The following is a 16,074-nucleotide window of genomic DNA, read 5'->3' on the forward strand; positions in this document are numbered from 1 at the left end:
CTGAATCTTTAAGCAATTATCCCAACAACAATCATCAGAACTTTCTTGTAATTGGTCTGGGTTTGATTTTCTTTGAATTTTGAATGATTTATGTTACAGACATACGTTAGTCATTCACAAGTTATAAATGGCAACTTTACTTCAGTATTTATGAATTGTGATCAATACTCTAGCAATCAAAACACTCACCTTTTCTATTTCAATACTTCAATTTTCTTTGGCGTTCTTTCCCAGAATGGCTGGATCACGAACAAAGCAGTCATCGCTTGTGGATGTTTGTGATAATAGTTTGGGGAGAAAGAATCTTTGAGATTAAGAACTGCAGAAGTAGATGAATCAGGAGTCTCTCTCTCTCTCTCTCCCTCTCTCTCTCTCTCTCTCTCTCCCTCTCTCTCTCTCTTTCTGTGTGTGTGTGTGTGTGTGTGTGTGTGTGTTGTGGTAGTGGTGGTGGTATTACTTAGAAAGCATGAATCTTTTTCTTTCTTTCTTTATTAAGGTGCATTATCAGTAACTACCAAGTTAGAAAGCATGAATATTAACAGACCTCCCACTGATCGGTCTTCACGGTTATGGTTCAGTTTCTACGCAAAGAAGCTTTGGCAAACGTGGTCATCAACACTTATTTGGTCTTAAGGATATAACATGCAAATTTCCATATGGACATTTAATAATAAGATCGAGGTAAACAAAACCCCTCGAAAACTATTATGAGTACGTGTATGGATGTCCGCTTTACTTTGAATCTGGGCTGAGAATGCTGGCGACTGAAAACTGTAAAGCTCTAAGTATTATTTAGCCAGATTTGAGTTTTAACAAGCTACAAAGCTTTAATTGATCGTAAGCCTTTCTCCTCAGAGGAGAGGCGCTTTTCCCCTGGGGAGACACGGTCTCTCTTTCATTGGGCTTTTGCTTTCTTCTGAAACACTATATAATCAAGTGACTTTCCTTGTCGCGGTGCCTGGGGACAGCTGATTTTTCTCCGAGCATAAAGAAAGTTGCATATTGATTGCTGTTGCTCACGGTGTGTTGGCACCAGCGCGGGGCAGAAGCAGGCGCGCTAGCACCCTCGCATTTACACACACTCACTGAAATACACAACACACACACCCCGCCTCAGAAACACCCCCCCCCACATACATACACACACATCCCTCTGCACCTCATTTAGATGGGTCCATGCGCAGGCAGAAGATCTGCGCTTCCCTCGGTGTGAGTGATTGTATGGTGCGCGCACGCGTGTGTGTGTGTGTGTGTGTGTGTGTGTGTGTATACAGAAACCCATCAGGAAGACTGCAGCTACCCTATTCTGCAAGCTCGCTGCGATTCCGGTTTCCGTGTACAACGGATAAAACAATAAATAAATCGCTGCCAGACTTTTTTTTTTTTAAATTTTCTCTTTTCCAGAGGAAGATGGTGGAGGCGTTTCTCCCGGTAGTTAAAGACTCGGGAGACCCTGCGGTGAGGCCCTGGGCAAAGTCGCCACAGCACACACGGGGCTCGGCTAGCCCGGCCGGTCTCCCACGTAACTGATCTAATCAATGGCTCTGAAGCTCTGGGGCTCCGGGCTCCTCCCCCGCCAGTCTCTCCTCCGCCTTCCATTGGGCGCGGGCGGAGGAGGCACAGCCTTGCTCCTCGCGCGGATTGGCTGGCAGGAAATCAGTATCAATGTTTAAGCGGCGGCGTGAGGTGAATAGACTCAGTCAGCAAGAGACGCTGGGGAGAAAGCAGGGATTGCGAGCCCCGCGGATGCGGCAGCGCGGAGGGCGGCTGGGGAGACGCTACTCCAACTGTTGAATTTTCACCTTTCATTTCCACCGATGCTTTGCTTGCGGAGATGGATATATCTGCTTTGAAATCCGCACGTCTTTCGCAGGCTGTGAGCTGATCGTGACAGGCACCAGATTGAAAGAGACCACCCGTGACAAAAAAGGAGGACCCCCCAAAAAACAAAACAAACAAACAAACAAAACCCAAAAAACCTCCACAACGGACTGCACAATTAACTACGCACACCGGTGCTGGACTTTGTGAATAGAGAACATTGAGAGGAAAATCGTGAAATATGATGCGGGGCTAAGCTGTGAACAGTCAGTGTAATCCAGATTTTTTTTTTTTCCTTTTTTCCCCCAAGACTCTGAAAGATTTGGGGGTTCCTTACGCCTAACAAAAGGGAAGGTTTTTGTCGTTGTTTTGTGTTTTTTTTGTTTGTTTGTTTTTGTTTTTAAATAAATACACCTTGCAAAACAGACGCCTTGCTATCCAGAGCCTCGGACTCCGGCAGAAAGAGGTAGAGTAAAAGTGCTGCTGGATTCAGCTTCACCTCCTTCCTTCCCTCCCTCCCTTTCTCTCGCTTTTTCTTTTTCTCCAAAACATGAATCTGGCTTTTCTTTCTGTTGAGTGAGTCAGAGAAAGCGTTAGGAAGAAGCCACAACTAATATCTGTGAAGGGAGGACCATGAGGCTAGAGTGAATACGATTCGTTCCGCTACTTCTGACTCATCCGGCAGATCGGAACACCTGCATTTCTGGATGTGTCATTCCCGTTTGTCGAGGCGCCTCGACAACCCGATATAGTGTGTAGACAGACCCGTGCCTAGCATCCCCTGGGCGGTAGCTACTCGGGGAGGGCTCCCCTGGCTGGACCGCCGCGGCCGCAGCTCCTCGCCCGCTGCCCTCGCGAGTCGCCCAGAGAGACTGCGAGAGCGAGACTGCAGAATGCATCACGCTAAACCCTGATGCGTTCCTTTCATCCAGCCCACTCCTCCTACTATAGAAAAAATTGAAGAAAGAAAAAAAAAAAAGCCCGCACTTTATTCGCTTCAAATATTCACCACTTTTATTCCTCGCCAAGGTTTTCCTTTCTAGATGAAGAGGACTGGGAGGCAGGGCCATTGGAAGGAGATGCTGAATAGAAAGAAAAGAGAGGCACTTGACAGCCCAGCCCTGTGAATGCAGAGACTGTTTCCCTTCTAGCGAGAGACAGGGAGAGTGTGTGTGCGAGGACTGGGAGGGTGGCTCCCCCTTCTTTTTTATTCCGCCTCTCCCTTCCCCTTCAAATCTGCACATCCAACCATGAGTTGCCTGTTGATTTCCTTTCGCCTGGGAAGAAAAGCAAACTGGAATTAAACTGCATCGAGAGAAGTCCTTGCTCGTGGGGAGAGAATGGGATGGTAGCGGCGGCTACTGGCTCAGCGTAGAGAAATTACAGAGTGTGTTCTACCAACAGAGGCGGAGATACATCTATACATTTTTTCCCCCTCCCAGTAGACTCACACCGCAAATGCTGATCAGGCTGTGGCTTTCTTGACTTGGGGAAGAGCCTTTTCCGAGGAAGAGAGGGAGGAGCCTCGTGGAAGGAGGAAACTACAAATCGGGACACTAGTTCTTTGCGCTGCATTTCCTCCCCTCCCTTTGGCTGCTCGGAAAGGAGAGAGAGAGAGAGGAAAAAATATATATATCCTTGGCTGGGAGATGCAGTCTGCCGCCACCGCTGCCTCAGCCAGCAATGCAAGATTAGATCTCTAAATGCAGCAAAACACCGCCTGAAAACAGACCAACGCGCGAAGCAAGCAGACAATTCACAGGGCTCCGGCTATTTTGAAGCTTCAAAATATATCTGACTGTCTCTTCGTTGTTCCTCATCCCCAACAATTTCATCACAGGAGAGGAGAAACAAGTAAGGATTTCACTTTCTGATCTGCCTAGAGACACACCTCCCCGCTCCCTCCCCCCACCCAATGTGAAGAGTATTCCGGAGGCAAAAAGCTGGAGTGGATTTGCAGCGCCCTAGCGGGAGCGAGGAAAACCTACGGATTCTTTAGCTCATTATCATCCTTCCCTAACGCGATTTCCTTCTTATCGCTGGTCTCATCGCTCAAGTTTAAGTCGCCCGAAGTCCGGGCGGGAGAGACTAAGCTCCGGGCTCGCCCCCAGCTGCAGGGAGCCGCCGCCTTGCTCAGTGCCCCTGCAGCTCTGCTGCGCCGCTGCTTCTCGCCCAGTGCGGATGCTGTAGATCAACAGGTTCAGGGAACTTGAGCGGAATAAGGAGAGACCGCCGGGTGCCGCAGCCCGGGAGCGGAAGGAAGGAAGGATCCATAGACTTGTGGCTTGGGTCGGGGGCGCACGCTGCGCCTGGGCCCCAAGCTGGCGCGCACCCATCCACCCGCCCCTCCAGTCCGGCTGCTCCTGACAGCACCCCACCGGTCTGGGATGTACCTTTCCATCTGTTGCTGTTTCCTCCTATGGGCCCCTGCCCTGACGCTCAAAAACCTGAACTACTCCGTGCCCGAGGAGCAAGGGGCCGGCACGGTGATCGGCAACATCGGCAAGGATGCTCGGCTGCAGCCGGGGCTTCCGCCCGCAGAGCGAGGCGGCGGTGGCGGCGGGCGAAGCAAGTCGGGTAGCTACCGGGTGCTGGAGAACTCGGCGCCGCACCTGCTGGACGTGGAAGCCGACAGCGGACTCCTCTACACGAAGCAGCGCATCGACCGCGAGTCCCTGTGCCGCCACAACGCCAAGTGCCAGCTGTCTCTCGAGGTGTTTGCCAACGACAAGGAGATCTGCATGATCAAGGTAGAGATCCAGGACATCAACGACAATGCTCCCTCCTTCCCGTCGGACCAGATTGAGATGGACATCTCAGAGAACGCGGCCCCCGGCACCCGCTTCCCCCTCACCAGTGCGCATGACCCCGACGCGGGCGAGAATGGGCTCCGCACCTATCTGCTTACGCGCGACGACCACGGCCTCTTCGCGCTGGACGTCAAGTCCCGCGGCGACGGCACCAAGTTCCCAGAGCTGGTTATCCAGAAGGCCCTGGACCGCGAGCAGCAGAACCACCACACGCTCGTGCTGACCGCTCTGGATGGCGGCGAGCCGCCGCGCTCGGCCACCGTGCAGATCAACGTGAAGGTGATTGACTCTAACGACAACAGCCCCGTCTTTGAGGCGCCGTCCTACCTGGTGGAGTTGCCCGAGAACGCCCCTCTGGGCACCGTAGTCATTGATCTGAATGCCACCGACGCTGACGAGGGTCCCAACGGCGAAGTGCTCTATTCTTTCAGCAGCTATGTGCCCGACCGCGTGCGGGAGCTCTTCTCCATCGACCCCAAGACCGGCCTGATCCGTGTCAAGGGCAACCTCGACTATGAGGAGAATGGGATGCTGGAGATCGACGTGCAGGCCCGAGACCTGGGTCCCAACCCCATCCCGGCCCACTGCAAGGTCACTGTCAAGCTCATCGACCGCAATGACAACGCTCCGTCCATTGGTTTTGTCTCCGTGCGCCAGGGGGCGCTGAGCGAGGCCGCTCCGCCCGGCACCGTCATCGCTCTGGTGCGGGTCACTGACCGAGACTCGGGCAAAAACGGGCAGCTGCAGTGCCGGGTCCTGGGCGGAGGGGGGGCGGGCGGCGGCGGCGGCCTGGGCGGGCCGGGAGGTTCCGTGCCCTTCAAACTTGAGGAGAACTACGACAACTTCTACACGGTGGTGACTGACCGTCCGTTGGACCGCGAGACACAGGACGAGTACAACGTGACAATCGTGGCACGGGACGGGGGCTCGCCTCCACTCAACTCCACCAAGTCGTTCGCCGTCAAGATTCTGGACGAGAATGACAACCCGCCTCGCTTCACCAAGGGACTCTATGTGCTGCAGGTGCACGAGAACAACATCCCAGGAGAGTACCTGGGCTCGGTGCTTGCCCAGGACCCTGACCTGGGCCAAAACGGCACAGTGTCGTACTCCATCCTGCCCTCGCACATCGGCGACGTGTCCATCTACACCTATGTGTCTGTGAACCCCACCAACGGGGCCATCTACGCCCTGCGCTCCTTTAACTACGAGCAGACCAAGGCTTTTGAGTTCAAGGTGCTTGCTAAGGACTCCGGGTCGCCCGCGCACTTGGAGAGCAACGCCACTGTGAGGGTGACAGTACTAGACGTGAATGACAACGCTCCGGTGATCGTGCTGCCAACGTTGCAGAACGACACGGCTGAACTGCAGGTGCCGCGCAACGCCGGGCTAGGCTACCTGGTGAGCACCGTACGCGCCCTTGACAGCGACTTCGGCGAGAGCGGGCGCCTCACCTACGAGATCGTTGACGGTAACGACGACCACCTGTTTGAAATCGATCCATCCAGCGGCGAGATCCGTACGCTGCACCCTTTCTGGGAAGACGTGACGCCGGTGGTGGAGCTGGTAGTGAAAGTGACTGACCACGGCAAGCCCACTCTGTCGGCGGTGGCCAAGCTCATCATCCGCTCGGTGAGCGGCTCTTTGCCCGAGGGGGTTCCCCGGGTGAACGGCGAGCAGCACCACTGGGACATGTCGCTGCCGCTCATAGTGACTCTGAGCACTATCTCCATCATCCTCCTAGCGGCCATGATCACCATCGCCGTCAAGTGCAAGCGCGAGAACAAGGAGATCCGCACTTACAACTGCCGCATCGCAGAGTACAGCCACCCGCAGCTGGGCGGGGGCAAAGGCAAGAAAAAGAAGATCAACAAAAATGATATCATGCTGGTACAGAGCGAGGTGGAAGAGAGGAACGCCATGAACGTCATGAACGTGGTGAGCAGCCCCTCCCTGGCCACCTCCCCCATGTACTTCGACTACCAGACCCGCCTGCCCCTCAGCTCGCCCCGGTCGGAGGTGATGTATCTCAAACCGTCCTCCAACAACCTGACCGTCCCTCAGGGGCACGCGGGCTGCCACACCAGCTTCACCGGACAAGGGACTAATGCGAGCGAGACCCCGGCCACTCGGATGTCCATAATTCAGGTAGGAGACTCTTAACATAACTGAGACTTCACATTTTGCTGGTTTGAGAGCTGTCCTGAAACCTTTGGAACAGGACTAGCCACACTGCTAGTAGCAGTGAGCAGGGAACTTTTTTTAAATGAAAAGGATTTACACTTTCGCCACTCCGTGTACAACATATTCTATACATAACTCCTCCCACATAAATAGTCAAAAATCTACAAGATGTAAATATCTTACTTTTGCATTTGTAAAGTTTATTTTTATAGGTTTTAAAATGTTACCAGGGTTCAGTATCTCATAGTTTATTTTACTTTATTTGTTGGTCTACATTTCTCTCCACAACAGAGGATTACTAGAGAGAGAAAAAAAATGCTTCAGTTAATTGACTTTAAAATTTTTTTATTTCATTTTAAAAATCTGATGGCAAAAGAAAAAAATGTATACCCCAATATTAAGAAGTAAATTACTTGAAGCACAACATAGCAACCGGTCTGAATTCCAGAGCATGAATCAATTTGAGCTAAGGTTTCACTCCCCACCCCCGGAAAAATATCAGTTTTTATATTTAAAAAGTGTTTTATATTTAAAAGTGCTATGAATCTCATTTATTCTTCAGCTGAAACTGTAGCACAATGCATTAGTGTAGCTTAAGGTTTGGAAATGTGAATTATGCTCTGAAGATCTTTCAAAAGTTTGAAAAAAATATAGGCTCTGGATAATGACTAGTATCTATCTATGAAAAGTTTATATTTATTTTGTCCTGTGATTTTTTTTTCCTGGTCTTCTTCCTTGGAGTCGTTGAGGGATGAACAGAGTACAATAGAGGGGTGTACTCACTCTGTGCTGTTGAAAACAGGAGGCAAAGTTGCACTAAAGGCACTTGCGCCAAAAAGAAGTCAAGGATGCATTTAGTTTTCATACTATTTTCAGTATTATCTAAGTGGTATTTAATATATATTAGATAGTATAATTTAAGGTTATTGGTATATGAAAAAAAATGACCCACATGGACACTAGACTCTAACAACAGCAGGTGACTATACTGTGTCTAGTTACTACCTAGTTTCTTCTCTCCACATATTGAGTTGTGTTATGAAAAAAACTTAATTCTTGCTTATTATGAATGCATGTTGCTACAAATTACTCTGGATGAACAATAGTTGAAATACAAAATTGAGTTTAACTAAAAGTGACATTTTGGGAGGAAGATTAGTCTCGGGCAAATGAAAATAATTTGTTCACAGTTTTGTGCTTTGAAAAAGCAAATCCTGTTTTTATTATTAAAACAGAGTAGTACAATTTCATAATCTTATACTTTTTAACATAAGTGTAACAAATACTAAAACTCAGCAAAACATTTTCCTGTAATAGGGTAATGTCCTTGTAAAACAGACTCGTACTTGAAGCTACTAAATACTAGAGTATCCACTGTAGTATTAAATCCCACTTTTTACAGTGTTTACTACACACCAGTAATCATGATTTTTTGGAGGTCTATATAAAACTGAACAAGATATTCCTCCCATAAAAACTGTAGTTTCTATGAAAGTCTATGAGTGTGTAAAACTGGTATTTATGATAATTTCTTTAGAGGGATATATGTTATATATATATATAGATAGATAGATAGATCTTTTGCAGTCATTTTATAAATACACATTTGTTATATACCTTTCTTATATTTTTACCATTGACAGTTAAAAATATATCACAGAGGGTTAATGCTTAATCTTTCACTTCAAGTACTATGAGTTGAATTCTTATTTAGGGTCCAGTAAAAATGAAGATTGTGCAGTAGGATTCTCAGCAAGCCTGATTCCTGGTCAGATTAGTGAAGAAAAATGTTGGATAGAAGTATCCAGGAGGTTTTGAGGGACAGGGGTCCCTATACAGTGTTTACACCATACTGTTCTTGAAGCTGGTCATTGCCCAAGGGATGGATGATGATGATTCCTCTCATTAGCAGTAAAACTTGAGCCAAAGCAAATCTCTCCCTCTCTCTCTCTCTCTCTCTCTCTCTCTCTCTCTCTCTCTCTCTCTCACACACACACACACACACACACACACACACACACAGAGGGAGAGAGAGTTTAAACAGCAAACAAAGGAGACAAACTTCCTTGCTATTCCCTTTCTTCTGGAATCTTAATTCATGCCATAAAGACACAGAAAATATTTAAGTTCTTGAAATTGTTTCCACAGTGGCTCAGTTGCCCATACTGCTTCTGCTCTGGAAATATCCTCAATAAAAAATGTTAAAACAGGCTCTTTTTTTTTTTTTCTATTGAGTTTTTGTTGTCCTATAAGGGATGTCTTTTAAATTCCTAGTATGTTAATTTCCTTTTAAATGTGTACGGTTTTTCTCAGTGCCTATTATGGAGAACAGAATAAGCTGACTACAGTGACCTTGCTGTCTTTCTTTTTTTTTAAACTAGTGTGCTGCACTTTGTGCTGACGTGACATGCCCAAATTAAAGTGTTCAGGTATCTCATATTCTTGTTTCAAGTGCATTTATTAGCGTGTGTTTATTTAACACAGCCTGATGAGGAAACACACTATTAATCTCGTGTATATTTCTGAAGGAAGAATTTTAATTCACAGTGCAACTGGGCTGGCAGCTAAAAGGTCTGGTTTATCTTTATTTTCCAGCATCTTAGGTGCCGTTTAGAATATTCCCAGTGTATTTCTATTGATGTAATGAAAATAATATCATAATTGTTTTGAGATAGAATGGTAAAGAGTGGTGTTATGAAACAAACTTTAGGACTTAAAAGACTCATGTTACAGCTCAAGTTCAAATTTCTCAAAAAACTTTGTGTGAAACACAGGGTCTAAAATTTTAAGATTAAGATATATAGATTTGGGGGCATAAGAGTATTTTTAGTGAAAATGGATACAGAACAGTCTTGTAAACTGGAGTAGAAACAGTGGTTCAGGAGAAAGTATTTTATGGCAGATTTTCTTCAAGTTTCTCAGCCCAAGTAAAGTCAGTCTATGAAGTGTTTAAACAATTGATTATTGATTAAAATGTCCTCAGTAGTGTGAATCATAATATACATTGTTATAATGAGATATTTTATTTATTTTAAAGCTACAAAAGTGATTTGTGATAAATAGGAACACAGATTTTGTGATAGGTAAGGCAAGTATATTATTACGCAAATTTATAAAAGTACTCTTCATAGGAGCAATTTCCATGTGAATTATTTCATAGGTTAATATCAGAATCTGAAATCAAGTAGAGGTCATTACTAATTGTCACGAGTAACTGCTAATCGTGGTTTATCAAGAAGTATTTGTCCCAGGGTAACTTTTCAACAGGTGTTTTCAATGAAGGTCATGCTGCGAAGAGGGATGAGACTGCGGAATTCTCACTGGTGGGAGGAATTTCCAGTTTTGTTGGAACATCTGTATTTTCAGATTTTTTTTTGGTAGCACGCAAAATGTAGTCATTTTAATATGCTGTCATAGAAGAAAATATATTGAGCCAGTAGAATAAGATCTATTGAAATAAATTTTTTAAAGGAATACATTCTTACACAGTGTTTTACAGTTCAGTTTTAAAAGATTCACATTTTGGTTGACATTAGATTTTTTTATGCTGGAAGAGGAAATCCTTTGGATATACCTGGATGGCCTTTTCAATAAAAGCAAAATAAACACATGATAAGCACTTATAATCAATACAAATATATAAATATGAGATTGAGGAATAGAGAGCTAAGGTATCATAGTGTAGACTATAAACTCAGCATTTTAGAATGAAAAGGTGAAAGAAAAAGTCTTTCCTAGCAACATTAACCATTGTCTGCCTTATTACTACTTCTCTAATACAAGAGATTTTTGGCTTGAGACTCAGATAAGTTTTCAAGGCCATGATCTTCAAAAATTCATACTCTAGTATATTAGTGATTTCAGTAACAAACACAAAGTGTGTGAGCAATTTTTTCATTTATGACTTTGAAGAGTTTTTACAGTGTTATTCCAATACGGCACAGTTTGATTAATTACATGCATTTATTTCCATAAACTTGATATACGTCTCTCTTTCTAGGGGTTTGGTGAGCTGAGAAGGAAGGGGATATCCCTTTCTTACTGCATGCCTCTAGTACTATCTTGCCCACTTTTCTTGTTTTTTTTTTAAGTTTTTTAAAAGATAGGATTAATTTCTACTTCAAATTAACATGAGTACACAATCATAAAACATATATTTATGTTTTACCATGTATTAAAAGTAGTACAAATAAAGTGGAAGCAAGTATAACTAAAAATATAATGATTAAAGTGGTTTGAGTTTCTTTGGAGAAGAGTTTAAAATCCAAATTATTATAATCATTCTTAATATATTATTTTTATTCTTAGTTTTGTGTGCACCCATGAAAATCTCAGCTTCAACATAAATCTCTGTACATTTCTCTATTTTATAATAATATGAAAACACAAAACGCATAACTTTTTACTATATGAATTAGAAACCTGAGAATCTCATTTTTAATATTAGTTGATCTAACTACTCATGAGGTATTAACTTCTTTACCGATTAGTTTTTAGTTTTCAATACAATTCTCAAAATATTAGCTAAATAGTACTTTATCATCCTTACAGTCTTATCCTTACATTCTTATCAGTCTTTTAAAAATGTAAGAGTAAGATGACTTTTAATTTTACTTAAGGTCTTTTAGTGAGTTGTATAATTTTACTTGAATTCTATGAATGAATTTTATAATATCAATAAATATTGTCATATAGAAATCTGCACGGATGACTTTGAAATTTTATTCTTGGCCTCATCACGTTATTTAAGGCTGTGTGCGATCATGAAAAATATCAGATCATAGAAAACTGTGCCCTAAAATTCCTATCTCAACTTCTTGAACATATTTTTTTAGTCATGAAAAAAAATGTACATGTTCTAAAACCTTATCTATTGCTTATAACTATATTGATCAAACCGCACCCAAAAAATAAAATAAAATAAATACACTTTCTAAAAAACTGTCTTTATAAAGTTTATATTATAATGCATATTATTCACTGTTTTATGGTACACAGATACACATTTATATATGAGGTTAAAATAAATGAATTATTTTTAAAATAATCCCAAATATCATCCCCTAAAAGACTAAAAAATATACATAGTTTAAAAGAAAAACACCTTAAAATTCTCCAGATAAATATTTAATATTGTTGAAAAATACAGTGTTTATACTTTATCATGTAAAAATAACTGACACTACCATTGTTAGTTTTCAGGTTTTACACTGTTATTGCTGCTTGTGCAATATAATGCAGTAAAAATATATCTATAAATGATGTAAGTTAAGAAAATATTATTTTTTTTAGATTAATAAAGGTTTACATGCATTTACTGCAGTGAAGGTCATCTCTGCCCACATTTATGAAAATGTGAGGAATCAAACTTCCTGGCAAAATTAACATATGTGTATACATATATATGCCTTTATATTTTCAGTATAATGTACATAAATACTCAAGCACAAATTGTAGCCTATTTTTATACTTTTTTAGTTCAAAGGTAGTTCTCCTCTTATTAAGGATGAATTCAAACCTTTATTTTTCTTTGAAAATATTTTAAAACTTGATAACTCACTGTTTTAAAGCTTCAAACATTTTGAAGTTCTTTAAAGTAGAGCTAGTTATGCCAGAGAAATTAAGGAACACCTGGTCTTCAGTGAACAATAGGTTGGAGTTTATGTAGATTAAGAGAAAAAAAACCATGCAAGTTTCTGATTCTTTGGTGAGGATGGTGGGATGGTTCTAGGCACTGGAGAATATATGTTGGGAGTCTGATGATGAAACAACAGGACGAAGGTGAAGCCACTAGAACTGGGCTCATGCCAGTCGGGAACTGAAGCTTAACACCCCTATGCTGAGAAGTCTTGCAATACACTCAATTCTTACAAATGCACCTGCTAATTATGATATTAGTCATTGCTCCAGAATGTGTTCCGTTCAGTGATGCTTCTGTTTAATAAATCCCACAGGGCATTATCTTAAAGCCATATTTTAGTAAAGCCATTAGGGAAAGTTTTTTTTTTTTTTTTTCTCTATTGAATTCCTTCAATCAATGACTGTATATTTGTTAGAGAATAGCGTCAAGGTCATTTTGCCTATCAATTTGAAGATAGTGTGACTTCTGCGCCCACCTACAAAACACTTTGAAATCTTCATCAGGCCTACACTAATCTATTGTCAACCTATTTTAGAAGAGGAGACGCTGAAAAGAATTCCCTTCAGTGGCACACAGCATTTTACAGTTAGTCATAGCTTTCACCAGTAGCTTTTATGGTGATATATTGCTATCTTTTGGTCTCCTGAAATAAAGAATCTATAATAAAGGAGTCCTTAATGACATCAACATTCCCTACTGTGACTAAGCAGAACCCTGCTCTCACCTGCTTGCTACTGCAGAAGTATAAATTCAATATTTTTAAGGTAAAGCGAAAAAAAAAAGTAACAAAATACAAATGCAAAGTTGTGGCAGTGTAGGTTGCATTTTTCACTTGTGTGTCCCATGGTCTTCCAGTGATAGACTGTAAAATTGGTTTCAGACAGTGTTTGAGAAAATCTATTGATATACATGTGACACACTTCTATTTATGCTGGTCCTAGTGACATTCTGATTACTGGTATTTGTAGGCTCTGCCCTGGATATATTCCAGGGAGCTTTATTGTAGTGAAATGACTCTTACAGTTCATTGAGCATCTAGCATAAATGTACTAAATATGATTGGCACGTTTACATATATTTATTCGAAAAATAAGGCAGTTAAACAGCATAATTATGAGAAAACGAATCATAACAATAAAAGACCATTTAAGTTAACAAGCTTTGTGATCAAAGGATAAATACAGGTTGGATAAATTAGACTTTAGATGTAACTAATCTACATAAATAGACTTTGGTCTGATTAGGGGAATGGAATATATTAAAATAATTTAATGGTATTAGAAATGCATTTTATTTCAGACATTATGATATATTTAAAGACTTGAGTTATTTTCTTTATGTTTCTATTTGATGAAATGGTCATGAACCATATTTGTGTTGAATGAAAAATAGGCAAAGTAAAGATAACTATTATCTTGTAAGCTTCTGTTTGGTAGAATACACGCTGTCTGAACAATATTTATTGTTTTTTAGATTTTTAATGTTTTTGATTGATTTTTAATTAGTGGCACACATTAAAGGGACCATTTAAAGGAAAGCTTCTTGTTTACTTCCTTTATCAGCTAAAAGCAGCCTTTGTAAAATATGAAAATGTGAGCATTAAAAGTCTATTTCAAGTTTTCAAAGCTATATATTCATAATTGTTTTGTAGATATATACTGATTTTAAGAAACACTAGATACATGTTTGTAAATTATATTAATACTTAATGTAGATAATGACTTTATGTTCTCAAACTTTGTAATGCTATTTTGATGGCATATATATGTTTAAATAACAGATTTAACTTAGATGACTCAACTAATTTATTTCCAACAACTGTGGTGCTTAGGTATGTTTTTTTTCAGCTTCATTTAGTGGTAACTTTTTAAAAATGTAGTTTAAGCATAAGTCATCAATTGGTATACTTCTTTACAATATTTGTACCTGAATCCTTAATAATCATTGCTAAGCAATGATTGGGTTGTACTTATACCCAGAATTTTTATGTCCTCCAACTCAATAAAACTCAAATTGAAATATACACATATATCCTAAATTTTGATATCTTTCTTGTAAAAAGCAGAAACACAACAAGTATTTTATTGTAGGCAGACATGTTCACGGGGTCAAAATTTCTTTTTTTATTTTTATAATCCAATTTTAGACAATGTCTTAGAAAAATTCTTTAATTTTTATTTATTTGCAGTATGAACCCTTGTATCAGTTTTGAAACCTAAAATTACAGTTTTCACTCTTAAGATATATTAATTCCTTTTCTCTTCACAGACCCCAATATAAATACCTTTGCTGAAAGCTCTTCATTTCATTTACCACAGAATATTTTACCAGAATATACTGAGATTATTTTAGGACTGCATATTTAGTAGACTTTTGTTATTTTTCCACAACATCAGAGCAATTGCATATACAGAGCTAATATTTATAAAGGCAGTTCACCTATAATTACCATGAGAAGGATTATCTAACCACAGTGTAAAGTGACCAAAATGCGCTTTTACTGATGTCCCTTTTTTAGTAGATGAGGTAACAGTAAGAAGTTAGAATGCTTGAGAAAAAATATGTTTAAAATCTTAGGAAAACTTACTAAGAAAAAATGTTATCCTTTAGTATTTGGAAAAACAGGACTTAACTTTAAAAGGGAATAGTTTCCATTTCAAACTTGATAATTTCTTAGTGATACATCTTTATATAAATATGAGGCATAAAAGTTTTCTGAAATTTTGAAATTTGAAAAATAATTAGCTTTGATTTCAGTAGTTCTATCAGCAAAAACCCAGAAGATTATCTAAATATTGGTGAATTCTATTACTGTGTCTTCTTGAGGCACAACATTCTCTCGATTTTGCTTTGGCAGTTTTGCATCTATTTTAAAATAGTTTATCCAAAATTAACTTATTGCATTAAGAATGTGAATAAGAGGAGTTATAAGTCATGCAAAATGAAAGAGAAATCAAACATCATTACTAAGATTCCCATTAAGACAGAATTAAAGATTACATGCAAACCTGCCTTCACGTAGTTTGAAGGCAAGACACTTGATTTCTTAATTTTTATTAATATTTTAGCTTTTCATGACCTTGTGTAACATTAATGAATTGTTTTTTCTTTTTATTTTAAGCCAACTCTTACTCTCTTATTTGAATCTTCATTGATTAAATCAGAAATTTCTGATTAATGAGAAATTTTGGAGATACAGTTGACTCTTACTTGGCATGGTATATGCATGGAATGCATTTGTAATTTTAGGAACTATGAAAATATTTTGGTGTTAATGCATGAACCTAAATGTAGATAAAGACAGGATGACTGAGAGCAGAAATTGTATGAAAAATAGGAAATATTTTAATACAACACATATATTGAAAAAATAGTTTATAACCTTGCACTTTTAGTGTTGGCAGATGCACGGATAGTAATTATTAGCTAAATTTCCAGATCCTGAACTTCTAGGAAAGCTACTATTTAGTCCTAGATAATAATAAGGCAAGAAATAAGAGGACTATCCTACTAAACAAATCCCACTCACAGGCAAGATAAGAGTTATTGACAAAAGCCTACTCTGCAGTGTGGCCCTGATATCAGATGTGCCAATACCAACAAATGAAGCAAAATGGC

The 16,074-nt window shown here is 40.7% G+C and overlaps 1 protein-coding gene across 2 annotated transcripts in view; it reads left to right on the plus strand.

Moving 5' to 3' along the window:
- The first annotated feature begins 3,102 nt into the window (after positions 1–3,102).
- The window catches only part of PCDH17 (protocadherin 17), a 105,240-nt gene continuing 92,268 nt past the window's right edge, over positions 3,103–16,074 (plus strand). For both annotated transcript variants that reach the window (XM_082602287.1, XM_082602288.1), the window contains exon 1: positions 3,103–6,779. In XM_082602287.1, coding sequence (XP_082458413.1) covers positions 4,209–6,779 — 2,571 coding nt within the window. In that variant the 5' untranslated portion in view covers positions 3,103–4,208. The remainder of the gene's footprint in view (positions 6,780–16,074) is intronic.

The sequence above is a fragment of the Mesoplodon mirus genome (assembly GCF_964341445.2).
Source record: "Mesoplodon mirus genome assembly, chromosome: 17".
In the NCBI taxonomy this organism is placed as follows: domain Eukaryota; kingdom Metazoa; phylum Chordata; class Mammalia; order Artiodactyla; family Ziphiidae; genus Mesoplodon; species Mesoplodon mirus.